We start from the raw sequence: 26,196 nt of genomic DNA, 5'->3' as shown, positions 1-26,196 counted from the left end.
GCTAATCTCAGTGACCTTTCACATGCTTACTTTCCCCGTTTAATAGTCGTTTTAGGCGTAAAGGTGACCGTGCGTTTTTTTTCTGTGGCAATCCAGGGTATAAACCCACTTGTTTTCCCTCTTTGTGTCAACATGTATTTTTGTAAGTGTTTTTGGTGTGTTGGTGTTTTTCTGTTCTTTTTATCGTGTAAAGCACTATGGTCAACGGTGGGCTGTTGTTAAACTATGCTGTATAAAAAAAAAAACTGACCTGACATATTTAATTAGATTCCTTCCCTGTGTCGCCTTTAAAAAAAAATAAAAAAGTCATGCAACATATGAAAACTGACTAACTGGTGTGTGTTTTGTTTATTTTAAAGCAGCATCACATTGCAAACAATGGTTCAACATTTCCACTTGAATGCAACACTACTTTCAAGATCCCACTACAATGTCAGCAGAACAAAGGAAACATTTCAAAACCTCTAATCAAAAGCAAAGAAAAGCTCACCACCAGAATAAAAAAAAAGGCCCATGATGTTAATGTTTAAAAGAGTGGAAGTACAGTATTTATAGAACACAGGATTAAAAGCAGACTACTGTATAACTCTTTGCTACATTTACATTCTCACACAGATAGGCTTCATTTCCAGAGAAAAATAAATACACATCTGATTTCTATTACACCTTTTGCATGTCTTAACCCTATTAAAATAATTCTGTAATCATAAAAATCTGATACAGTATATACACATACATTTGATGCAGGTGTGTTTCTCACAACACACACATGCTGTTTTGCATTCTCTTAAAATTGGACCGCTTTCGTTGCACATTTGGTCTTTCTTTACATGCCAGTTTGTTTAATGACTCTGCATCTCTGCAGGGTTTCTCATTTGAATTTGTTAACTGGGTTGCCGATGAGCTCAGGGCACTGCTCTTCGCCTTTCGCAATGCTGTCGCACTTCCTGAAGAGGTCGTAGTTGATCTTGTCGGTTAGGACGCTATCCTGCTTATACTGCGGATGCTTTGCAACAAACTCCCTCATCCACTTGGCCATGGTCATCAGTTCGCCTATAATTTGGATCAGAAAATATTTAAAAAGTTACGCTCTGAGTTGAAGCTGTAAAAGAGAAAATCTGCTTATAGCTTATGAGAACACATTTTCCTTTAATGCAAATTTACCTGAGGCCCGCTTCTTGATGAGCTTCAGATAATTCAAAATGGTGCACCTGGTGTCCACGTCCACTTCCATGTTCTCCAGGTAGCAGTTAAGGATTGGGATAAGCCCCTGGAATACTCCCTCCTGGTGATAAAAACAGAAGAACAGCAGTAATGGTAAAAGTCACTCTGTGAGGCTGTAATTAATAAAAGTACATATAAAGCGTTCACACAACAATGACAGAATGGGAGGAACAGGAAAACCTCCCACTATTCCAAATGCTAAAGTCCCCAAAATAGCATTAGCTCATGGCAGGGCGACACTTTTGAAAAAAAAAAAAAAAAGGTATAATGTGTAAAATTTCCACATCCTCCAAAACAATAGGGGGCAGCATTTGACCGTGTGCAAGGATTCAGATGACAATGTTCCAAGATTGTGTGCAGATAAATCTTGCCATCTCCTCAAAAATGTAACTGAGATTCTGTGATTAAGAGACTGTTGCAATGGACGGGTCCTTGAGGTCTTACTTAATCCCAGTGGAGATTACTTGCTCAGCATAACGCAAGGAGACCAACATCCGAGCAGAGAGGAGACACAGACTAGGATGGGAGCTGGGATCCAGGCTAATATAAGAGCGGCCCCGTATAAATCTCGTCAACAAGCTGGACGAGACGAGACTGCGGATAAGCAACACCTGACTTGTATATCCATTCGACAGTTCTTTCAGATATTTTTATTATGTAGTAAGACAATAATCACCTTTCCATTGATGATTGTGTCGATACTCATCAGCGTGTAGTCCTCATTAGCACCATCAGTCTCCAAGCCGTTCTCAGCCGAGGCTGTGCCGTCAAGGACAGGGTTGCAGCCTATTGGTGGATGACAGAAATGGGATCAGCAATTTCTCTTTGAGGCTTTAAGCATCGACCTAAGCACTTTCTGTTTCTCCCACCTTTGAAGATGTCCTTTCGGAAGTAAAACATGCCCTCCTGGACAGAGTTTCTCTTCTGTGCGACTTTCATGTTTTCATCAACCTAATGTAAGACAAGTGTTTATTATCAGAGAACCACGTACTTAGTATATCATTAGAACCCAAATGTCCTACTTCATTCATTTAATTCCTCTTAAACACTGTATAAAAGACTAGAACTGTGCGACTGTTGCTTTACCTTTGACAAAGGGATCAGAAAGTCCAGTTTATAGGATAAGATCACTCTGGTGAGCAGGACGACAAAGACCACGTACGCAGCGTTTTCAAAGTCAGTTAGTTGCACCTGAAAGATGAACCTTAACTTAGCATCATGGTTTTTTTTCCGTATTTGAAAGGCCAGATGATTGAACATAAATACAGACTACAACTAAAAGTCAAAGTTTCTCGATGGTGCAGTTGGTTTATACCTCCATGGGGCGAAACTCGACTCTCCAGCCGATGTCAGAGTTTGGAGGTGGAGGTTTAAATCTCATCGTCTGCCAATTGGTCGACTGGAGGTTCTGCAGGAAGACGAGCTTGAATAAATACTCCTTTACACTGAAGGTTAGACCTGTATTGCATTTTTTTTGTTACACATGGTTGGTTATCGTCTAAGAAACTGGAACAAACCTCAAAGTGATCAGACTCGTTTTCATCATCCAAGTGGATTTTCTCCTCAAAGACGGAGAGCGGATCACGGATGAAGAGGTGTGCTACGTGTTGGGCCAGCAGCTTGTCAATTCCTACACACAGGAAGCTCATTATTCATCAGTGGATTCTGACTGTGAATATGTTTCACTGATATCTATTGATGACAGCATTTCAGACATAAGACAGTACCTGCGCCGAGCAGCTGATTATAGATCTCCTCGTCTATCGTCAAATCAATGTCGTTGTACTTCTCACCACAGCTAGACAGGTAGCTGTCAATCGAATCGTACCTTGACTTGAAGATCCTGTATTTGTTGTTTTTCAAAGGCTGCAGGGGAAAACATTCATTTTCATACATTATATTCAAAATACAACCCTAATGCACAAACATTTAAAGTGTGATTTCTATGTGGTGCGTTTGCCTTCCGCTTGAGAAAAGATTAAAGAGGCAGCAAGTAATATAAGATTGCGTGGGTCTCGTCTATGATTGTATTCATCGAAGTAAACACATACCCCTTTCCCACTGCCTGTTTGTTGCGGGGCTGTTGCGCCTTTATTACACCCCGGCGTCTGTGTGAAAGGCACAGAGACGGAATGGGGGGACAGATCTGTTGTGCCTGTGAGCTGGCAACGGGGGTAGTTACGGCACCGCAACAATGCCGAGCTGATGTCTGTGCAAATAGGAAAGCCGGCAGGACGCAACGACACACAGCAGTGAACGTGAGCCACAGGCAGGGGAAAAAGTGACAAAGCAGCGTTCAGAGTAGCCTGAATTATTAATAGCCTACAGAAACATTGTGTGCAAAAGTCCACTATCTCTTCCCCTCCCTCTTTTCTCTCCCTCTCTCCCTGTCTCTCAAACACACACAAACGGGCACTTCACGCAATTGGGGGTTTGCTGACCTGGCGATCAGTGGACAACCCGCTCTACCTCCTGCGCTACAGCCACGCACGATCATGTAGATGAATCACCGCATTATGTTGAAAATCAAGCATTTTTCAGTAAATTCAGATTCAACCATATTCCTAACCTCGAAAATATAACGGCTAAAAAACACTTTCCAAACTTTCAAGGTTTTGTATGAACCCTGTAAACAAAGGGCATTCATGACTTTTTTCCCCCACGCTTTTCAGCTCTGCCTGCTCACCTTGAGCCCGCGTTCCTCTGGCGTCCTGTCGTCCACCGAGGCTGAAATAACTCCCCAGCGACAATCATTATCCGACACGAAGCCTCTGTAGAAGGGTGAGGCCGCACTCAACGCCATCTGTACGGAGAGAAATGTGTTTTAAATATTGTTTTCTAAATTCATGGGAACAAGAAACAAAGCCCCACCGTCTTGTATCTCTGATTTATTTAGATAACAGAAAAAAAACATTTGGTTAGGTAAATATACACAATATATGACAGGAAGCACATGCTTGTTTATGGACTCACCACTATGGGGCAGAATGTTGCTAGTTGGTCATAAAGGTATCTTGCCTCATTAATGCTACAAGCTTGGAATGTCACCTGCAAACACATTGTTAAAAAAGGCTGAAGTACATTCATAAATCACTCATTGGGATTGTAAATTTGCAGTCACACAACACTCAAAATAGTCCAAGTTACATCATCGTTTGAAATAAAAGGGTTGTTTAAAGGCAACAAAGACGGCTCAGTCAGTTCCTTTACTACCTGCAGACAGCAGTTGCCCATGCCAAAGCCCATGGCGTCCATGTAGATATGATCAGGCAGAGCCGCCCTCGCTGCTTCACCATCATCCTCAGGAAACTCCTCCACAAATGGGGATGGAGTGCACTTGTCTTTGAAGACTGAAACACAAGAAGGAATATTTAAAAAACAAATGTACATGCAGTCTGCGAGGCAAATCAAAACCTTAGAGTCCAACTGAAATCACATTAAGTCATCCCTTTTTGAAGTATAACTCCTTTTTAAATGTATTGTTAATAGTTTTCATTAGTAACAAGGAACAAAAATGGTCTTTGGGGAAATATCTGTCCACATCTACAACAATTGATTAAGACTATTGATCGACCAAAAGCATTTATAAGAATAACAAATCAATAATTAACTAAATGTCACATTTTTTATTGAAAAAACAAAACAAAACAAAAATTTAGGTTTAAAACTACAATAAATACTAATTACCACTGTTCATTCTTCATACGTGTCATTTCCTTCAAACTTACTTGGCACATTAATCACAACTTTCTCTCCTCTTCTGTGACGTATATTTCTGGTAAGGGTGCTGCAAAAGAAAATCCACACACAAACGCAGTCATGTACACACACCCACTAATGCACACGTCATTATAGAAAAACACCTAGTATCAGAAATAACTATGGTATTTTCAAAACCTACTGACACCTACAGTAAAAATAAACTAAAAGAAATCAATGATGTGTTTATTTAGTTGTTGTTTTTGCTCATCTTGACTAAAGGAGTCAATAATAATAATCCTTAAATCATTTAATAGTAAACGGATACAAACACGCATGCGGGCTGCCAGGACATTACAACATGAAGCCTACCTGAATCTTGGGTGTCTGTTGATGGCTTCATCTGGGAAAAACAGTGACTTCGACACTCCTTTTTCAACAGGGGTCGGCCGGTGCTCTGGCTTGGTGAAACCTGGGCAACCTAACCTAAATAAAAAGGATCAAAACATACATAACTATTATAGAATAGAACAAACTATTGAATCTTTGGTCTCACCCAGGACAATATAAACACAAAACATGTCCACAAGATAAAAACGTCCCATTAACAGAACAAAGATCTCTCAACTGTACCCATTGTGCACAGCCTCGACTCTCTATCAAGTTTACTGTAGTTTGTTAAACACATGAATTACATTTGGAATAAAAAGCCTGGTAGAGCTTTTTCCTTTCCCAGGGGTAATCTATAGTGTCGTCCAGCAACTTACTATTATTATGTAATTCGATGCTTTTCATTATTTTTTCTGTGAACTTTAAACAAATTAATCAACCATGCGCTCTCTGTCCATGGTGCTGAAATAAGGCACTATGACAGAACTATTTATCTGTTAAAACTGTTTTCAGCAACATAGTACTTTAGGTCCTTGATGTCATGTCACCATGGTCCCATTCGCACTGCCTGTTCGTTACTCCATCTTTGTGAAAGTGTCAAAGACAAAGTGGGGTGACAGATCTGTTGTGACCCCATTTTGCATTGTGAATGCCAGGGGGGGGGGGGGGGGGCTTCCCATTACTTTTGCTTGGTTCTGTGTGAATTACTAAAAATCTGCCGTTCTGGCGTTCCTTCATTGCGACACTGTTAAAGAATTTCTGTGTTAAAAGCTCTATTGGCATGCCTTGGCCCTCAGGAGGCCGCCAGTCACATTTGTTTCTAATTAATTACTGTAGATTGATCAATGAATCAACTAATCATAGCGGTGCTGAAATAGTATTCAATTCAACAAATTCAGCCCTAAATTTGTGTTGCTCATGCTGTGCGCAATCAAACACTGTTTTAAATGTAAAAGCACCTCATGGTCAATAAATATTGTAAACTCATAGAATCCATCAAATTGATGATTGAAAAATAATGCAGATAATTGCAAAGACTGTATACGATCAGGCTGTTTATGTTTTGTTCTCATCTCCACTAACGGTTATCAAAGAGGGATAAAACAGTTGCTCAGTGTAGAATAAAGTACCGTGGAAATGAGGTGATGGTGCAGAGGGTTTCATTCTGGTTCAGCACAGAGGAGGCCTCTCGTCGTCTTTTCCCCATGTTGCCCTCCACAGTGTTGAACTCTGACATTGTCCCTCCGTACGGCTGCCCCGGAGTTCCTTCAATCATGTAGCTGCCATACTCTGGTCTCCAAAGTGTGGGGTGACTGCACAAAAATGAAAAGTGTCGTGTGGAAACATTCTACTTTTATAGGTCAGCAGGGAAAGAGGCCATTGAGAAAACGCCCCTGATCTCGGTATCACGATGACCTTTCTGATTGAATTAACTGAGAGCTCTCCCTTTATCGTATGTCAGCCGTAATCTTGGCACGGCAAACGAATGCAACGTATTTGTGCTCCAGAGCGTGCTCTTTGGTGGGTGCGACAGAGGGGCAGTAATGAGGAATGCATCGGCTCTACTATTCCCACTGCCACTGGTATTTCCCCTGGGTGAAGTTGGCTCCACAGATTCGGACCGACGTCATGAGCAGCGAGCAAGCATAACACTCATAAGCTTGTACAAACACATTTACAACGCCAGCAGAGAATTCCTCTTTTTTTTTTTAAAGAAAAAAGCGTTACTAGAGTTTGAGCGAGCAAACGTGTGGTGGCATTCAGAGAAAGGAGCTCTGATTGTTATCACTGACAAATTTCCTGCGGCAAAATAACTTTAAATCATCTCTACATGTTGGAGAATTTACCTGGAGCACTTCTGAAAAAAAAAAAAAAAAAAAATCTAACTATGTTAAAAAAAGAGACAAATTGATGAACTTTTTTTCACAGCTCAAACGGGACATTTTTAAGTGCAATGATACCTTATTTTGACATCTTCACATCATTCAAACTGAGCTCTGGGTTTTTTTTTCCTTTTCTGTTACTTGATCAGAGAAGATTTTAAAAAGCGCACACCTGCCAATGTAACATTCCTGCCATTCAGCAAGCCTCTTATTTTGTAGAACTCGGATAAAGACAACAAGAAAGCCCCATAAAATGTGAAAGAGCACCTAATGACTGACTCTCTGATCTATTGAGACAACAATGTGAATGTTTGATTGAATACTAGAAGAAGAACACTCCTCCTCACACAGATAACCTCCACAGACAGGGACTGGGAAAGAAGTAAAGACTAACCAGTTACAGCTCGTTGAAACTATGGAATTTGCAGTTTACTGATCCTCCCATAGCAACTTCAGGAGTCAGAGGGGATCTGTCACAGGTGACGATCCAGGTGTGCAAAGCTGCGCCACAGTATTCAGTTTAAAAAGGGAATCGGACTTCCTTGTGTGGTGTGGTTTGTGCATGTGAGCAAAAGCACCCGGGACTTAACCGTGACATGTGATATGAATGAATAATGAACGGTGATTTTGGAAGTCAAATTTTGAGGTTTGCAGGCAAATTCAGACTGAACACAGAGAGACGTCTGTTAAACTGCACACCAGAGGAGTTTGTTGAAGTTAAAAACTAACATAAAGTGTTGAACGTAACAATGGAGCAAATGCTCCGACAAACACCAAAGACAGGCAGATCCCTTAAAAACAATATGGATCATGCAGCAGCTGAAGAAAGTGGTGAGTTTTTACAAAAACAACACTTAATGAAGAAGCTAAAGTATGTGTAGTTCATCTAAAAATCATACTAGTGTATATTTCCCTGAAGAGCCGTCTCTGTATTCACCTCTCACTTTTACATATTCTTAAATCAACTAAACAGGATCAACGTGCCGCGCAGAACAAATATCTATGAGGGTGTGTAGTGGCGACGCATGACTGTGTGCCTTCTATACAGAGTCTATTCTTGCCTCTACTTTTTATGATATATCAGGTTTAATTTAACCAGAATTCATTTAATTCACTGTGGCAGGAGGATGGAAACAAAGCCAAATAAAAACAAATCTATGTAAATTATAGCCGCTCTCATTTAAAAATACATCTGGATATTTTACTATCTGTGGATATATATTTAGTATATTGAGCGTAACTTACTCTGTGGCAAACTTACTTACTTGGGGTTTATCTTTTCACCCTGGTCTTGGAGAGTTTCCAAAACATCTCCGCCGTTCAGAACAAGTCGAACTTTTTTATCCTTGTCATCCAGTTCCACCAACATGTACTCAACCTACAATTGAGTCATTAAAAACAAACAGGACATATTATCAGTCAAATTGCCAAACACTGCTTTACAGCCCCCCTAACCTAACCACTTTTTTCTAAACCAGGGGTTCTAAAAGGAGGCTAGACTAACAGCACAAAGCAGACGTGTTCAAGACTGGGAAGCCATCACATCAATTCCAATTCATCAGTTATGTTTCCTTGACTTTGACTCTGCTGCCCTGTAATCCCCTGTCTGAAAGAGGGATTAATCTGTAACAACAGCATTCCACATTGTTCCAAATCAAAACACATTGTTCAAGCTGTAGCACACTGAAGTTTTGTGGACTGGTTACGGGCAAAAACTTGCAACCGCCTCGTCCACAACAGTCTGTTAACATAGTAAAGCAGGCTTTATGTTAATGTTATGTATTCTACAGGGAGTGGCCTTATGAATTAGCAGCAGCACTCCCTGGATTACTAGCATTATCAGAAAGTTACAGGGGCACTGCATGATTGGTAATACTCAAAAGGGACATATATAAACAACTGTTGAATAATATGGATAACCATAATAACTTAACTCCAATCCTATATTAGCTAACAATCTGACACTTAATACTGGAAAGCCAGTAACACCAACTTGTCTGTCATCACTTGTTATTACCTTGTCAACAAACTTACACAGAGATATTATGAATTGTTCTATAGTGGAAAAATGTCCATGACAGCAGCATACGTACACGCAAATCATCTTTAAGATTGCACATTATTGAAAATTGCAGGTTGTAAATGTTGTTTTTCTGCAATGAGAGCAATTCAATTTTATTTAAATTGCAAAATCATACCAAAAGTTATCCCACGACACTTTACATATAGAGTAGGTCTATAACACTATGATTTACTTATGATTTACAGAGACCCAGCAATTCCTTCACGAGCAGCAGCCAGTCGCACCATCTATAATAATAATAATAATAATATTAATAATAATAATAATAATATACCCTAATTATCTTTCGCGCGCACAGTGACAGAGAGAAAAAACAGTAACTTTCTATATTTTTATACTGCACAACCATCATGACAGACATCTTTCCAAATGTAAAGTAAGAAAAAAAAAAAAAAAAAAAAAAGCTCCTTTCTTACCTCATCGCCCCATTTCAGCACATCCTTCTGCCGCTCCTTCACCTTGTTGTAGATGTTGAGGAACTGAATGATGCCGTGCTTTCGGATGTGATCAGCATACTTCTTGGTTTCGTCCCAGTTCAGCGGAGACCCCTGTGACAGTAACCCCATCGCACTGACTCACCGGGGCTGGAAGTGTAGGGCTGACGGCTTGGTGTCTTTATATGTGAACTTGCACGCCGCGCGTTAGCTAAGCTGGCTACTTTGTCCCAACTCTCGCGGAGCTCGCATGAAGTCTCGGGACCAGACGCACCGGTGACACGGTCTCTGGATGATGTAAGGTGCTGTCAAGAGAGTTCAAAAGCTGAAGCAGAGTCTCTTGGCCTGTCGGTCACCTTAGCAGGGCATCCAGGAGAAGCAGGCCCCTGCTCATCACTTGCTAATGTCTGGTTAGCTTTGGTGAAGCGCACGCACACACATGAGCCGATGATGTGGCTGCAACCCGGAAAAACCTGCTGTAGCCTCGGCTTGTTAACGACCAAGCACCCGGGTCCGGTACTGTGCAGCTCTGTGACGGGATGACAGCTCGGCGAGCCGGTAGTTTAGGGTCGTTGATACCACACCAGTGTGCTGCTTCTCTCAGTAGGGCTGTGTGTTGTACATAACGTAGCACCGGACCGCCCTCCCGGCTTCGCACACGTGATGTCGTCAGGCGGAGCGGAGGAGAGTGACGTCACGATGACTCAGCGTTCTTCTTCCCACTGAAGTGTCAGTCTATTGAGGCTTTTATTGAACAATATTATCTGTAAAATCACATCAGTGTTGTAAATCCACAGAGTACGTTTCACGCGTATTTGACTATCCACACATATGTATTTGTCCTCTTGCAAATATATATAACTTACTTACATTTACGGATCCATTTCTCCATGTGAAACCCATAGGTGAAACCGGGTTTGCAAGTTTGTGGATCGCCTCCTGTGAGTTTGTGAGCAATATAACATTCATGGCTTTTTTTTTTTATAATTATTTGCATAATTTTGTCCATCTTTTACAACAACAGATCTGTAGAATAAACCTCACAAATGTGAGGTGCAATCATTTTTTATGTGCATATTTTTGTTGTGTAAAGTTAGAACTTAGGGTGTAAATGTGTATTATAGATGTTATCATATGCAAATCCAGTTTCACATGAAGAAATGGATCCGTAAATGCATAAATATAACTACGTATTTTCAGAGTAAGTTATATGTATTTGCAAGTGAACAAATACATATGTGTGGATAGTCAAATACTTGTGAATCGTACTCTGTGGATTTACAACATTGCTGTGCTTTTACAGATAAAATTGTCCTAAAAAAGCTTCCATATCAATCAGTATGGCAAGAGGATTGAACATTTAGCATAGCTAGACTGGATATGTATTTTGCAGATATCTGTTATGAAATTCTTCTTTGTCAAAAAGATAATTTCAGATATCCACAATTACATTTTAAATTTCTACAATGAACATTCTGCATATCTGTAATGTAATTCTTACTAGTAAAATTTACATTTTCACTAGTCAGAATGTATTTTGGATAGTCAATTACATTATGGATATCTGTAATGTTTTTTTTTTCATTTGGCTTATCTGAAATTAAAATTGTGATTAGTAAAAAAAAATGGATTGCAGATATCTGAAATGGGAGTATTTTTTACTAGTAAGAATTACATTACATATATCCAGAATGTTCATTGTAGAAATCTAAAATGTAATTGTGGCTATCTAGAATTGAAAGCCCAATACACATGAATGGCAAAAGTGACGTCATTTGTACTAGTAAGAATGATCTTTTGGGTATCTGAAATGACAACTGTATATAGGAAGAATGTCATCGTAGATATTTTATTTATCATTCTGACTAGTGAGAATTCAATTTTGGTGTATTAATGGTATTATGGATATCTAAAATGTAGGAGTGTGTTGCTTAAATGTTAAAACCACTTGCCATACTGATTATTCTACAGTAATACAATAGATCAATAGTAGCACAATAGGATACTAGTTTTCTCTGTTCAATCTTCCATTTTTAACTTACTTCTGGGTAAAATTAGCCTTCATAGGCTATTTGAATATATAGCTTATCTTCAAATAGCTTATGTTGTCCAACCAACAGTCAAACTCCCAGTTATTCAATTTATTTTGATATACAGCAGAGAACAGCACCTACTACTCCCATTTAGGATGTTGAAAGACATTTGTTTGACAAACTACGTTTACTCAGTTATCAGAACTGTTGTGGCACAATTGTCTGTGAATTGATCAATCAATGAATCAACTAATTGTTTCAGCACCAGTTGTAACTGTCCGCTCTTGGGACCAGATATTAAAAATTAGGCTAAATCCTCTGGGTTCTCTGTTTGATCATTTCCAAACATCAGAATTTAACTTTAAAAGCAAGAAATCTATGGATGTATCCCATTAGCCTACTTGGGAACCAAGGAAATGTCACGATGAATTTGGTGCAATTTGGCCAGATGGGGGCGCTATAACAACAAACCCTGGATTTTGTGGGTCCAGACAAATCTATCCATATAAGCTACGCTCATTTATGTTTGGATTGATTTTCCGCCCTTTTGAATTGTTTCCAAATCTATTTTTCGCTACTCCTACAAATTTTGAGCAATTAATCATCTCCACGTTCTTACAGAACATCCCTGAACCAAGGCAGGAAAAGTTACTTTCTGAGATTGCCATATCTCTTGAATGCTTTGTGCTATTGCATCACATTTAGTAGACATATGTCTATATGATGTTTGAGGAAATTTGGTGGAGCTGTAGCAGCATCATCTAACTATAAAGGAAGGAATTAGTGTGTCTTTATCACTGTATGACTGTCCTTCACATAGCTCAAGAAACGTTCAGCCAATTTATTGCACACTCGGCAGGTGTACTGCTGAGGACCCAAGGGAGTGCAGTCAATTGGATGAGTGGTTTTTGAGAACACTGCAAGCAGCACCTCCAGGGATCAGGCAATCTTCCCGTTCTGAACGGACATGCCCACCAACAACGCTGCAAGCAGCAATACCAGGAGCCAAGCAACTGGCCCATTCCCAACGGGGCAGCCCTGCAACTGAAGTGTGGGAAGTACCAGCTGATCATGAACCTGAATTCAGCGTCGAAGAAAAGAAAATAGTAATCGTAATAATGACACAGCACATTTCTGAGAGGGTGTGTGCATAGTAGCCTACTTTACATGTATGATTAATGATTAGATAAAAGAGGGGTTGGAAAACAGGTTGTTGAACTGCACTGAAATATGTCTTAACTGTCAACACCCTTGATTGTCTTTGATGTTTTCCATTTGACTGATTTATGACATCTCACGCCATATAATCTTTCTAAAGTTGCACAGCCAGGACAAAAACCCAAATAGACTTGCAAAAATAAGCAAATGTTCAAACCTTCACAGAACTTGAAAAACTGATTTTATAGCCTAACTACTTCACAGGTAACGGTTTTTATGAAAATGTATTAAATTTCACAAATATTATGTGTGTAACAGAATAACACTGACTGTAGGTATGTCGTGGCAGATGATACTGGTGGGGAATCTGCAATGCTTCACTATTTGGGATTAATGTACGCCAAAAATCCTCACTCGCACAGTGTAAAGTATTTGTACAGTGTAAATGAGCAGGGGCTCAAATCTGTGTGAGTTCACAATTGTTTAACAGCTACAATTAGCTGTAGGACTAGTCACTCACCTGCCTCCTTGTTATGTCAATACGTAAGATATGTAAAAAAGCAAACAAAACAAAAAAAAGTCTCTTGCTGGACATATACAGATGTTATGACCTTTGACACCACTGACTAAAGACAAAGTGCAAAAAAATGGAAACCCTCAGGGATTGCTCCTCCTTGTCCACAAATAATTTCCCAAAAGTGTCAAAACTACTAAAAAAAGGGCAAGTAGAAAATTAGAAATTGAAAAGAGAAAAAAATGTACGTGTCTGAACCGGATTTTAGGTCTATGCAGATTTGTTCACCTCTCCCGTCTGGTAGGAGTTAGAAATCACTGTACAAGCCCCCACAGGTCATCACTACTGAACAGCTAACATTAGTCATAGTGTCAAATAAATAACGCTGTAACACCAAACATCCACTGTACTTTGTACTGTAAATTATATATATTCTATAGTTTAAACAGTTTTTAGAATGTGCTTGTAACTTCACCCCCAGGCCTGAGCCTAACCCCGCCCATGGCAAACTTTTGAAAAAAAAGGCAATCAAGTGTGCATAGGGCAGAGAGGGGGTGAGGGGATGGGGGGCTGCCCGCGCCACATTAGAGGGTGTTAACATTTTTAAATCTGATGACAGAGCAAAGTCCCAACTCTACCTTAGCATTGGACTTGCAATTTTAGGGCTGATTTAAAACAGTAGGGGGCGTGTTGAGTCATTTTCAAGCCATGAAATGCCAATTTTTATAAGAATATTAACACCATCACTGTACAGTCATATTATTAAGTTTACAGCTCCCAAAACACATTTAAGTGTGCAGTACCTCCTTAATAATCCCATATTTATTCCAGCACCCATGCACTCTGCACTATTGCACCACTGTGTACTAATTTCATTGTGCTGTAGTTGTTTATGTAGTCTATATATAGTTTTTAGCTGTTGCGAGTAACAAGAACTGGAGTCAAATTCCTTGTGTGTGTGTACACACTTACTCGGCCAATAAAGGGGATTCTGATTCATATTTTTTCAAAGAGTGTGTCACACAAGTGCACCATTTTAAAAGACTTTATGGAAATGATTTGAATAAATGACCATGGCTCAGAGTAGCTTACACTTCATCTCTTTAATTTAAAAACAAAACAAAAAATAAAATAAAAGACATGAGCAGTCAGGGAATTCATGACTTCCAGGAAAGCTCAGGCTAACAATGTCGTTCCCAACTTCTATTTTTCTTTTTCTTTTTTACAAAATAGTTTATCGTTGTCCCTTCCAAACCCATTCTACCCTCATCACCCCAACCTGTCCCAACAGAAACCATTTCTTTGCGCTGCTAGTGTTAATGTCGATCACACAACACATGACACAAGACCACAGAGTACAGTACATTAGACACATGTAGAGAAACTGCAGCCTTACTGTGAAGTGTGTTTAAACACTAATCACAAGCACCTACTCCTGGCAGGTGATGCCGAAACTTAACACACATTCCAGCTCATTATTCTGTTCAAGTATCCGATAATCACAGTAGTTGTCATAAACAGGACTGTCCCAAAATCCTAATTTTTCCCAAAAACATGATTTTGTTGCAAACAAACAACACTATATTATTAATTTTATGGCAGTGGATACAAAAAAGACAATCATGTTATAGCTTAATTTCAACAACAGCATTGATTTGCATTTTAATACCTTTATGAAATTATCCCAAATGAATTGGCCCCAAAGGTACATTTCTGTCTAAAAATGATAAAATTGGTTATTTATACGTCCAGTTTGTCTCCATCATAACCATTATCTTAATGATTCCAATTATATTAATTAATAAACTATAAATACATTTCTAGGCTTAAATTTGTTTCTAATGAAAGGAGTTTAAAAAAAAAATCTTATAAGAACATGTTCCCAAATTTGTAATCCTTGCGTTTCATAAAATGTTTTCTAATCTGACGACCATTTAAATATCATCTTAGACCCAAAAAAGGGCCTATGGTAGAACTTAGAACCAAGGTTCATGCAACATAAAAGCTGGAGACCTTCAGACATGTAAACTACATTATAATCATCTCGACTTTTATATACTGACTGGTGCAGAAGACACTGAACTCGCTCTTGACTCTCGTGTTTTCCGTGTGGGTATGGTGACGACGCAGCAGGAAATGCCGACTGTAGCTTCCGGCAATTCATCATCCTCAGTCCATTCATTGAGGTCAGGGTTGAAAACCTGAGTGCATTTCTTGTACTTCTTCTCACCCTCGTTCCAGCCTCCGAGGAGATAGACCTTGTTGTTCAAAATGGAAATACCAGCCGTGCTCACTCCTGTGTTAAGAGGCGTGCAGTAGCTCCACTGCCCGCCGTGAGGGTTGTAAGACTCGACAGCAAGGACATCCACCCTCTCCCCGCGACCCCCCAACTGACTGCCGCCGATGACGTAGGCCCGGTCTCCCACAGTGGCGGCGCAATGCCAGCCTCGAGGTGTGCTCAGACTGCTCTTATCCTGCCAGGTGTCAGTGGAGGGGTCGTACGAGCACACGGCCCTGGAGTAGGCGTTGTTGATGTAACCTCCGGATACGAGGATCTTGCCATCGATAAGGGAGCTGGCGTGGCAGCAGCGGGGCACCTCCATCGAAGCTTTCATCTGCCACTGGTTGGAGGAGGGCACATAGCACTCCACGGAGGATTGAACACCGTCACCGTTTCGCCCTCCGATGGCAAACAGGAGGCCGTTAAAGATGTTGAGGCTGAAGTGTGTGCGCCTCTGGATCATGTTGCTCAAGTGAATCCAAGTGTTGAAGCGGGGGTCATATCTAAAGAATGCAAGAGGGATTCACAGTTATTCTCCAACTCTACACAAACTAATGTGACAAAGTCAAAATCAAGTATGACAATTAGTTCTTACCTGCAGAAGTTGCTAACAGCATGTTTAGCCTGGTTCCTCGCATCATTCTGGTCCTCACCACCTGCCACATACAGGAAGCCATCTAAGACTGCCACACACTGATTGAAGCTCTTTGCTGGCATTTCTGTCAACTTATTCCACACGTTATCTTCATCTCTGTAGAGAACGTCCTTGCTGAGAGATTTCTCTGTCAAGGCAGGGCGTCCACCAACTGTGAAAATCACCTTGAGGCCACCGCGCACCTTTGTTCTACGTGACTGGAGGATGTTCTGTTGAAATGGCAGCAGATGGTAATTCATGGCATCGACAAGGAGACGGTGGCACTCGGGGTCTTGCATCATTCTGGGCGCACTCTGGACATGATTCACCAGGTCTTGGGCTGAGATAGTGCCGAAGCGGATGAGAGTCAGGAGATCCGCCGCATACTTCAACCTCTTCTCGTCAAAGTCCAACCACTTCATGGCGATCTGGAAGGCAGTGATCTCGGAGGGAAGCTGCAGGGAATCATCTGAGAGGAAATCACTGATCTGCTCATAGGTGAGCTTCAGGAACTGCTCCATCTCAGAAAACTCGATGAAGTTCTCTCGCATGAACTTCTGGGCTGCCTTCTTGGTTTCTTTGAGGTCATAGGCATCAGCGATGTTGGCCACATACATGCAGTTCTCCACGCTGAGCTCCTGCATGAGGAAATCACTGCACATCTTCACCAAGGTGCCAATCTGCAACAGCATGGCTGCAGCTATGGTACTGCCGATGCTATACAGCGACAGGGTCAGCTTTCCAGAGTATGCATATGTAATCGCCGTGGCGAGGCCGACAGGTGAGAGGTCGTTCAGTTCGATCTTTTGGAGGACCGAATCTTTCTTCAAGATGTTTCGAATGTACTCGCTGCAGGAGGCCATGACAACCTTGTGGACATCAAATGACTTTGACTTGGTGGCAACTGTTAGATCGCAGAGGAAGCTATCCTGCCTCATGCTGCTCAAACCCTCCAAGAGGTTTGGGGCATACACTGAATCAGTGACTTCTGTTGAAATGCAGTTGAAGCCATTTCCTCCTTCCAACAGAGTGTTCAGCCCGTTTATCTTGTTGATGGGGCTGTCCTCGACCATTATGGTCATTTCATTTATGTCTCCTTTACTCTTTTTGGGCGCCTTGTTCTTTTTGGGTGCCATGGCTGTAGCAGCAGAACACAGCCCAGACCTTCTGTAAATAAACATAAAACATGTCAGAGAAGGCCAAGATGATGAATAGAAATCATAAAAAAAGATCAATTGTAAAAAATCTAACTTGTGATAGACACGCTGGCAAACAACTGGCCTAGATTCAATCTGGTCTGCACATCAAAATATTAGTGACTTAACCTGAAATAGGGTGTGCCACATTCACAAGCTTGAATTACATTAAAATAGCCTACATTGTTTAAACCTTAAATGATTTCATGCAATGTCGTTGTGCCATGTCTATAAACTGTTTTCTTCGCCTTGAACTAAGCAATAATGTCAAATTCCTGTACATTTAACTTACATAGTGGAGTAAGTAGAAATGTTTTTAGACACTACCAGACACTGACACCTTTGGAAACAGGCATGCTACCAGGTGATGCTGGTGCAAGTGAGTACGTCAACATTCCCCTCTTTGCATCTGTCACAATTTATCAGCTGTATGTCCAGGAATAGCAACGCTGGACGGCTCACCCATGACGTTCCTTTTATAGACTTTGAGACAGGAGCAACAGGCCTCATGTCCTCTGACTGTTTAGGTTTAAATTATGGCAAACATCCATTTTTGTTTAATTTCATTTAAGTATTGTAGGCTTGCCCTGAATACGTCTGCAATGAACACAATCTACAAGACAAAAAAAGTTCATAAAAAGCTACTCCCCACATTATCCAGCCACAACCCTAGACAACCTGAGGCTTACTGCCACCATGGCTGTGTGTAAAAACTGATTTTATCAAAAAGGTCAACAGCTTTAGGCAATTGGTCTTCCTTTTGAATCCAGAATAAATGAGAAAAAAGCACATTTTCCATTCTAAAATTATAGATTAACACTGAAGCACTTAGTGCACCAAATTGCCTTTTCATCATTTAAATGGAGAAGGATCAAACAAGGGAAATCTCCACTTACCTGAGAAACGAAGTTGAGGCTGGTGAAGAAAGGAACGTGTACCTCCAGTTACTGGAGCAGGAGAGAGAGAGCAGCAGTCACCCAGGCTGAAAGAGACAAGCAGTTAACTCCTCCTCTAGGGGAGTCAGTGCCAATCAAGTATGTTGTGCAATGCATGTGTCAGGGAGAGGGTCCATACAACCCCCCCAGCTCCAACATACAGTGTCCCACAATAGCCTCCAATCAGTTGATGTCAACATGCTCTGGAGGCTTGACCTATATCCTCAATGGGATGTCATATAAAGAGTTTCATTTGGCCACTATTTAGAAAAATTGCATTGCATGCAGCTCTCACAGTGTAACCTATTGTGGTATTACATATGGAAAAAATAGAAATTAAAATATACAGAAGACACTTGAGCACCACTTTGTTACTGACAAAGTATTAATGTGTTTGCCAAACTTCAGAGTCCTGCAGCTCTGTGTACGCAAGATATACCAGGTGACAGGAAAAAAAGGTAAATTACGCTATACTAAATACTACGTTTGATGAAGCGTAAGAGTGAGCCTACCAACTATGTCCAGCTCATGTTGAATTGTTAGTTTCTTGACTGATGAATTGATAGATGAAAACCTGTAGGTGGACATTCATTCATCCATTGATTTTCTCAAAACATGTGATCAACAGTGTGCTATTGGGTCATGACCATATAAGTCATGCATATGTTTAGTTAAACTCTTGGAAAGAGTAACACGATTTTAATGTATGTCTGATTTAAAGAATGAGAAACATGTCTTTTATTAGCCGAATATGTCCCTTAGCTCCCAGAGAGGGGCCTGCAGGTAAACTACCCAGAAGACTTGGGGGGAAATGTATTGAAGTTTACTTCACTGTCGTTGTGTTCATTATTGCAGCTATATGTTCACTAATATACCACTGTTTATTTTTGTCACATATTCATCCAGCCTACATGCGCTTAATTGTTTCATTCAATTTTTAACCGTGCACCCCTCGTCGGCTCCGCCCATTATAATAATGTCATCAATGGGCACGCGCTGCCCGGTGTGCAGAGACGGTTGCACGTGAATCACCGTGATGGCCAGCTGCTCTGATGTGGTGAAGAAAATCATGCGCTTCAAACTTCAGCTGACAGACACAGCACAGTCTGCTACGGTAGATACAGTGTTTATTCGTTTCTTGGGTAAAATAAACCAGAGTTAAAAAAAAAAAAAAAGATGAAGGGAACGGCTCCTGCCTTAAGGGCCCAAATTGATCCATAGCCTACTCTTTGTGGTGCAGCCTGTAATGATACAGCCAATATTGTCCCAGAAACATTACTGCTGGTTCGGAGGTTTTATATTAGCTCTACTTAGTTCTACTTTGTGTTTTGTTTTTATTGGATAAACAAACAAAAATGATGCATCCACAGTGTCGTCTTTGTCAAATCGTCCGTGCGCTTTAAAAACATCCTCTCTACCTTTAGACCCGTGTGGAAACAGGCTGATTAAGAGCTGTTTAAGTCAGTGACATGTGCGCTGCTGCCACACCACACAGCATTTTAAAGCACTTCACTGTGGGGTCATGCTGTTTTAAATGGGAGGCGCCTTGGTGCTAAAATTGGTAACTCCTCCAGTTGTTCAACTTATGGCTGCTGTCCATCATCAGGAGGCCCGGGCGCTCTGCAGGCGCGTTTGAGTCGGATTAATGCACTTACATACTGGCTAATGTTTAAATGAGATTTAAGTTTGAATAAATTAAAATCCGATATAATGTTAAAGCACAACCTGAAAACGATTCGGTCAAATGAGGAGACTTTCTAACAGCCGGCAGCTTTATCCATTTATAGTTCTCAGTAAAAGGAGCAGCCTAAGCGGCTGTGTGAGGCTCCCATACATAGCTTCTGCTCTCAATGCACGGTCAGCAACTGTGGTGATCCAAAACCAGTACTACCATATTTGGCATGTTGGGTTTTCTTTCATTTCATTTTGTCCTAAAGATGCATGAAAACCATGTTCAGGCAACACAAACAGTAATGTGTTTATTAATCTCTCTCCAGGTTGTTAAGATCTTACAGAAGCTCCAGGATCTGGATATCACATTAGATATTCTTGCTGTGAGTCTGTTGCAAAGAATGTATTCTGTGGTGATATATATTTGCATATGGATTTTGGATAATTACAGTTTTGGTTTTTTTGACTGTGCTGACTCCTGTCTGCATAAATTAGGAAACTGGAATTGGCAAAACAGTTAACTCCTTGCGCAAACATGAACAGGCTGGAGAACTGGCCAAATTGCTAGTTAGGGGCTGGAAACGATTGGTCCCTAAGGAATCTGCAAGGTAATGTATACTGAACATTTTTGTTTTATTTAACTGTATACTGTAATTTATACATTTGGCACCTTAAATGTGTTTTTTTTTCTTGATGCAGCCACACAGAAGATGGAGATGCATCCGAGAGTTTGTCTGTAAAAGACAAACTGGATGACCAAAACTGTCCAAATAATGGAAGTTTGACAATGGAGGACTCAAACAATAATTGCATAACACCTCATGGTAAGAGTCAGAATTCTTCAGATGATGTCCTCTTCAAAACAGGGAGTACGGAAGCTGATCCAGAGAAACTATGTAAAAAAGAACAGAAAAGATATAAGGATCAGAATGAAAATAAAGAAAGCCTTGAAGAAAACCAGGATATCTCTGCAAATGACATCTTGAAAAGGGACATTGAAATCCAAGAAAATCAAACGGACAACTTGGTTGTCTCCAAGAAGAAGAAAAATGTTGAGAGTAGAAAATCAAGAGACACCGATTCTTTGCTTGGAAATAAAAACTCTGAGAAACCCAGCTCTGAATCTAGGGGAAAATCGAAAAGCAGTTCTGATAGTCGAAAATTTAGGTCAGACAAAGAGTCAAATGACAAACCAAAAAAATCATCAAAGGAAGGCAAAGAATCTCTTTCATTTGAGTTCAGTGACAAACACTCAGAAGCGTTAAAGCCGACCAGTGTCAAGGATGAGGGATCTTCAGAAATGTCCAGGAGCTCAGTGGCCCAAAACAGAAAAAGGAAAAAAACAAGCAAAGAGAAGCACAGCTCTCAAGAGTCTGAAAAAAAGGTACATTCAAAACGAAAAAAGGCCAAGACGCAGCACAGAGACAAGCCTGAGGAGCCCTCCCTGTCTTTTGAATCATACTTGAACTACGAAGTGAATGTTTCCAAGAGAAAAGAACGATCCAAAATGAAGAAACCTCCCAAAACAATCAAGACTGTAGGAAAAGAGCCAGACGTGAAACCTTTCAGGTCACCTGTGATGTGTTTCGATGATACCTCTCGGACCCAGGTATGTTTGACAATGATCTTGAAAGCTTTTTGTGTGCAGGCAGTAGTTGATTACATGTGACTAATAATCCTTCATATTTCAGAAGTTTAAGAAGTCTGTATTTGAGCTGATTCCATTTACCATCCCTCTGCCTGAATGTGAAAAACCATTCAGTGTTGATTACTTTGAAAGGAAAGGTACTGTATTTCTAACAAATACAACTGTATTTTTCACACTGCTTATTTCATTCTTGACACGCCTTCTTCCGTCTTAAAGTTGAGGAGTCTGATTCCTGTGACGTCTCTGAGGAGTCTGCAGTCTTCACCGGTCAACGACTTAACAAAAAGATGCAAGTGTACTCCGGTGCCAAGACCGTCTTCCTCCCAGCCATGATGAGCTTGCACCAACAGTGTATTCGCACACTCCAGAATAATATTAACTGTGAGTAAAGCCAAAATAAGCCTTTTTTGCTGATCAGTCTGTCAGTTTGATGGATTTATATTTAAGTGCAGGGATTTCTCCCCAGTGCTGTACGAAACTGGTGGAGTCCCGTTTGAAATCCTCGAGCCAGTGTTGGAGAGGTGTACACCAGAGCAGCTGCTACGCATTGAAGAATGCAATCCAGTAAGAATGTGAATTTGAATAGATTTAGCACAGACACATGCTTAGTGGCTTTATTAGGTACACGTGCCTGACACTGCATTGCACTCATTTGTTGTTTATATGTTACAACTATATTTTCGTCCAGAAGAAAAACCATAAAATCATTAAATCTATACAGTATAGTCCTTTGAGAGTATGAATGCAATCGGTTAATCTTCCTATTCAATGTCTTTTGTGCAAAGTTGACATTTTCGCAGATGTCAATGGCAAGTCTTTTGTATAATGATCTTTAGTTTAACAGTAACTTAAACCCTTACTCCACTGACACACTTTTAGAATCTGACATCTCAGCATTTAAGGTCCCATATTTTGATTATAAAGCAGGTGGAGGTGCCGTATAAATACTGTGAAAGTATCGAAACGCTCGAGCCACATAAAAAATGCACACAGCCTGTATTCAGAAACTGCCTTTTTAAACGAGCAGGACTCTCGTACGGTTGTGATGTCACAAAGTTCGGTTGCGGTCATTTCCCGTCTATAATGACGGTGCAGAGACGCCGAACGCATTGATGCAGAAGACCCAGAATTTCTTTTTTTTTTAACACTAAGGCATGTTAATATGTTCAAGTGGAAACCCAAAATAAGTGTGAACCTTAAAATGATCATAATGTGGAACCTTTAAAGGAGCTTTGAAGGCTGTTCATGGTGTTAATGAACAGGTTTACCTCTTGTGGCCACTCAGTATATGTCGTTTTATTTTGAAATGACTTTTATAGGTTTAGTAAAAGAGATTAAAAAAACAACAAAGTGAGGAATTTGAAGTTATTGAAGTTAAGTAGAGAATTTAGTTTGAGCGTACAGGTGTGTATTTGTTGGTAGCCTTGTAATTTTTTTTCCCAGATGTACATCGGAGAGACGGATCACTTGTGGGGGAAACATTGTCACAGGGACTTCAAATCCTCCAAACTTCAGGAGTATGAATCATGGAAAGAGATGTACGCGAGGCTGTCGGAGGAGAGGGAAAGGAAACTCAAGAGACTGACAAAAAGCATTGTCTCTGCACATTCTAGCAAACCGAAAGGTATTTGCTGTATACTGAAACTGTAAGAGACTCATTTTTAGTAGGACTAAAGAGAAAATAATCCTAATTAGAACAGTTAAAGTGTCATTCCAGCGTAAAAGCATCCTATGGTCTTTTTCATCATGAATATACATCAAATTAGAAATCCCGAAGAGTCTCTAGCAGCCAGACATGGCTAACACTGAGTAGCGTGGGGCGGAGCGCTAAACCATCCAAAACATTTAAGGAGGAAAAATCTTGAACTGAACTTACTGAAGTGCCTTCAGTAATCGACTTTTATCGACTGCCTCTCAATATGGACGTATATATATTCTGCCACTGCAGAGGTTGGGTGCTATTTTGGTTAAAAAAAGCCATTTTTTTTCATTGGTTCAGTGCTCTGCCCAGATCTGCTTGGTGTTTGCCATGTCTGGCTGCTAGTAACTCTCTGAGATGTCTGTTAATATTTGATCGATGAAAAAAAAATTGTCTCGATGACTTATTTGATGAAAAAGACTATGGGATGCTTTTTTGCCAGAATGACACTTTAACCATAAAAAGTGAATACGTTACATACTAGAAAATACAGTCCTTTTGCTCTGTTCACTGTGACACTATTTATTTTATTTTTTTAGGTCGGCAGGTGAAGATGGCATTTATTCACACTGTAGCTAAGCCACCGAGAGATGTGCGAATTCAGCAGGAAATTCATGGAAAAGCTGCTCAGCAGCCTCGGCCCAGGTGCAGGTGGGTTTCAGCATCTTGAAACAGAAATATCTTCACAGGTTTTGTGATTCACTTGTTTTTTTTTTGTTGTTAATTTGTATGCATATTAATTTAATCTTTATTTTATATTGCTTTTTTTTATCATGGATTGATCATGTAAACAGCAAAAAGAAAAACAAACCAACATGAACACCAGGGCGATGTTTCAGAAAGCAGGATTGTGAAACCTGATCTAACCTGTCACTGGCAGATTTTAGCTCCCTCCTTACAGAGCCAGACACGCTCTTTCATTTCCTCCTTGATTTAGTCCGTATCCAAGCGTGTATCGAAGCACATTATATTTCGGAAAGTTTATTTGATGTCAGACTCAAAATCCCGGTTGGAGGTAAGCTAGTTGATGTATGCGTCAGTCACTTATTTGAACAGCGTTTTTGCGCTCCCATTAAAATATTCAATGCAACTCAGAATAAAACCTCTGCATGTCCTTTTTTATAACACTAATTCTGTGCAGGGAGGATGGCAGAGTTGAACTGTCTTTGATCAGCTGTTATGGAAGTGAAAACTCACTTTCCCATCTCTGGATTAGTCAATTCAGAGTTCAAGGTTAAACCTGGTTTGTGAAACAGGGCCCTGGTAAGCTTTGTGCTCACTCTGCGCCTCTTCCACATAAAAGCCCTTAACTACGAAGTGATCACTCAACAACAACAACAGCAGCAGCAGCTTAGCAGGGTCATAACCTGTTGGAGAATCATGTGATAACAGTGAGTGAAATGCCTTTTGGGTGAGCTTAGCCCAACAATGTGCTGGATAAACTGGTTTTTATTCTGGTTAGAGATGATCATGGTTCTTTTGTTGTCAACTGTCGCAACATACTAGCATGTTATGCTCACAAGCTGTGGCTGGAGACTCATTTTGTCATTTAACGTGTATTGTTTTTTGTTTTGTATATAATTCCATTGATTGAATTATGCAATGTGCTGTTACTGCTTCCATTATCAGCGTCAAGACTCAGGACAACAAACCGAAGCAGATCTGTAATGAGCCCAGCAAATCCACCAGCACCAGTTCAGGGGCAAACAATACACAAGACCCTCGCAAAAAAACAAGTGAGCTGACAGAATTATGCAGTGTTGTTACGTTTGCTACAACTTTCCGAACCGACCTAAGCGGTCTGCCAGTCAGAATGACAGTTATGCATATAAATCTAACTTATGTAACCTTGATGACTGATATTCTGCCCCCCCCCCCACCCCCCTGTTGTACACACAGAAGTTGCTCCGATGATGGCAAAGTCCTTGAAGGCATTTAAGAAACAGCTGGGACGCAGATAAATGCTCTTATATGATCTTGGTATTTACAGTGTGTGGTTGTGGGGTCAGTGAACTCTATCATTCATTGACTTTGAACAATAGAAGGCACTTGTTCACTGTAGATTACTCTGTTATTTTGTCTAAATCTACAAACATTTGCTTTTTTCTCTCTATAATTGTGAATTGTCTTCACCATTAAAGGCACAATGAAAAGAGACGGTTTCTGTGATTTCATATTTTGTCTTTTAGCCTGTATCAGGTAAAGAAGGGCCGTTGGTATGGTATTTAAGGGGCTGTGGCTCCCTCTAGAGGATGTATAGAGAAGTGTCTTATTTTGTTTTATTTTTAGTAATTTCCACTACAGACACTCTTTACTACAGATACTTCAGATTTGAGATATCTCAAATTGTTATGTTTTTGATTTCAGTGTATTGTTTTTTTTAAACATTCCTCTTAAGTCTAACACTTAAGTGAACAAAATCAAAGTGTACCAATGAGAATATTCCAAGTGTTAGAATTCATAACTTCATACACACAATACATTCGGTTCATTGAGTGTTTCATATCCATCTGGTTTTGAGACAAACAATTCATTCATGTCAACAAATCGTTCCAATGAAAGGTTTTTTTTATCAACACATTGTAATCCCTAGAAAGCTGTTATCTTTCTTCGGGAAAGACATCCCCTGTCTGCCGCTTCTCAAGGACCCTTCCCATCTATTATCCTCTTTTTTTTTTTTTTTTTTTTGCAAACAACTGTTTGAGATATAAAGA

At 40.3% G+C, this 26,196-nt stretch overlaps 3 protein-coding genes across 4 annotated transcripts; 1 reads left to right on the top strand and 2 right to left on the bottom strand.

Annotated features, from left to right (window-relative positions):
• Positions 1–348: 348 nt before the first annotated feature.
• Positions 349–10,334, bottom strand: gclc (glutamate-cysteine ligase, catalytic subunit). Its single transcript, XM_083923138.1, has 16 exons — positions 9,696–10,334; positions 8,462–8,574; positions 6,444–6,626; positions 5,296–5,409; positions 4,953–5,011; positions 4,438–4,574; positions 4,198–4,272; positions 3,911–4,027; positions 2,952–3,090; positions 2,742–2,854; positions 2,540–2,632; positions 2,311–2,415; positions 2,094–2,175; positions 1,901–2,010; positions 1,165–1,285; positions 349–1,053 (listed from the first exon to the last, which is right to left on the bottom strand). Exons 1-16 carry the CDS (start codon positions 9,843–9,845, stop codon positions 872–874), a joined length of 1,893 nt encoding a protein of 630 aa, XP_083779264.1. The 5' UTR covers positions 9,846–10,334; the 3' UTR covers positions 349–871.
• Positions 10,335–14,502: 4,168 nt separating this feature from the next.
• On the bottom strand, positions 14,503–18,559 carry klhl31 (kelch-like family member 31). 2 transcript variants are annotated; one of them, XM_083923325.1, is made up of 3 exons: positions 18,426–18,559; positions 16,295–17,500; positions 14,503–16,202 (listed from the first exon to the last, which is right to left on the bottom strand). In XM_083923325.1, the coding sequence occupies exons 2-3, from the start codon at positions 17,467–17,469 to the stop codon at positions 15,470–15,472; spliced, it is 1,908 nt and encodes a 635-aa protein (XP_083779451.1). In that variant the 5' UTR covers positions 17,470–17,500; positions 18,426–18,559; the 3' UTR covers positions 14,503–15,469. The 2 variants fall into 2 exon arrangements, with proteins under 2 accessions (XP_083779451.1, XP_083779452.1); XM_083923326.1 differs by having other exon boundaries at positions 16,295–17,497; positions 18,426–18,478.
• A 941-nt stretch (positions 18,560–19,500) lies between these two features.
• On the top strand, positions 19,501–25,486 carry eloal (elongin A, like; the record flags this gene model as incomplete). The annotated part of the gene is made up of 12 exons (XM_083923232.1): positions 19,501–19,578; positions 20,462–20,518; positions 20,631–20,743; positions 20,835–21,031; positions 21,395–21,744; positions 21,827–21,920; positions 22,000–22,164; positions 22,250–22,347; positions 23,227–23,407; positions 24,022–24,133; positions 25,112–25,218; positions 25,382–25,486. The coding sequence occupies 12 exons, from the start codon at positions 19,501–19,503 to the stop codon at positions 25,441–25,443; spliced, it is 1,614 nt and encodes a 537-aa protein (XP_083779358.1). The 3' UTR covers positions 25,444–25,486.
• Between the last annotated feature and the right edge of the window lie 710 nt (positions 25,487–26,196).

Source organism: Echiichthys vipera (assembly GCF_963691815.1).
Source record: "Echiichthys vipera genome assembly, chromosome: 11".
NCBI classification, from domain to species: Eukaryota; Metazoa; Chordata; class Actinopteri; order Perciformes; family Trachinidae; genus Echiichthys; species Echiichthys vipera.
This window is presented reverse-complemented; position numbering and strand designations above follow the sequence as displayed.

Coding starts and splice junctions, on each gene's coding strand:
- klhl31 (XM_083923325.1), bottom strand. CDS start 17,469: ATGGCACCCAAAAAGAACAAGGCGCCCAAAAAGAGTAAAGGAGACATA. Junction 16,203..16,294: donor GCTGTTAGCAACTTCTGCAG/GTAAGAACTAAT, acceptor TGCATTCTTTAG/ATATGACCCCCGCTTCAACA.
- gclc (XM_083923138.1), bottom strand. CDS start 9,845: ATGGGGTTACTGTCACAGGGGTCTCCGCTGAACTGGGACGAAACCAAG. Junction 4,028..4,197: donor CAACATTCTGCCCCATAGTG/GTGAGTCCATAA, acceptor CTCTCCGTACAG/ATGGCGTTGAGTGCGGCCTC. Junction 2,176..2,310: donor TTCTGATCCCTTTGTCAAAG/GTAAAGCAACAG, acceptor GTCTTACATTAG/GTTGATGAAAACATGAAAGT.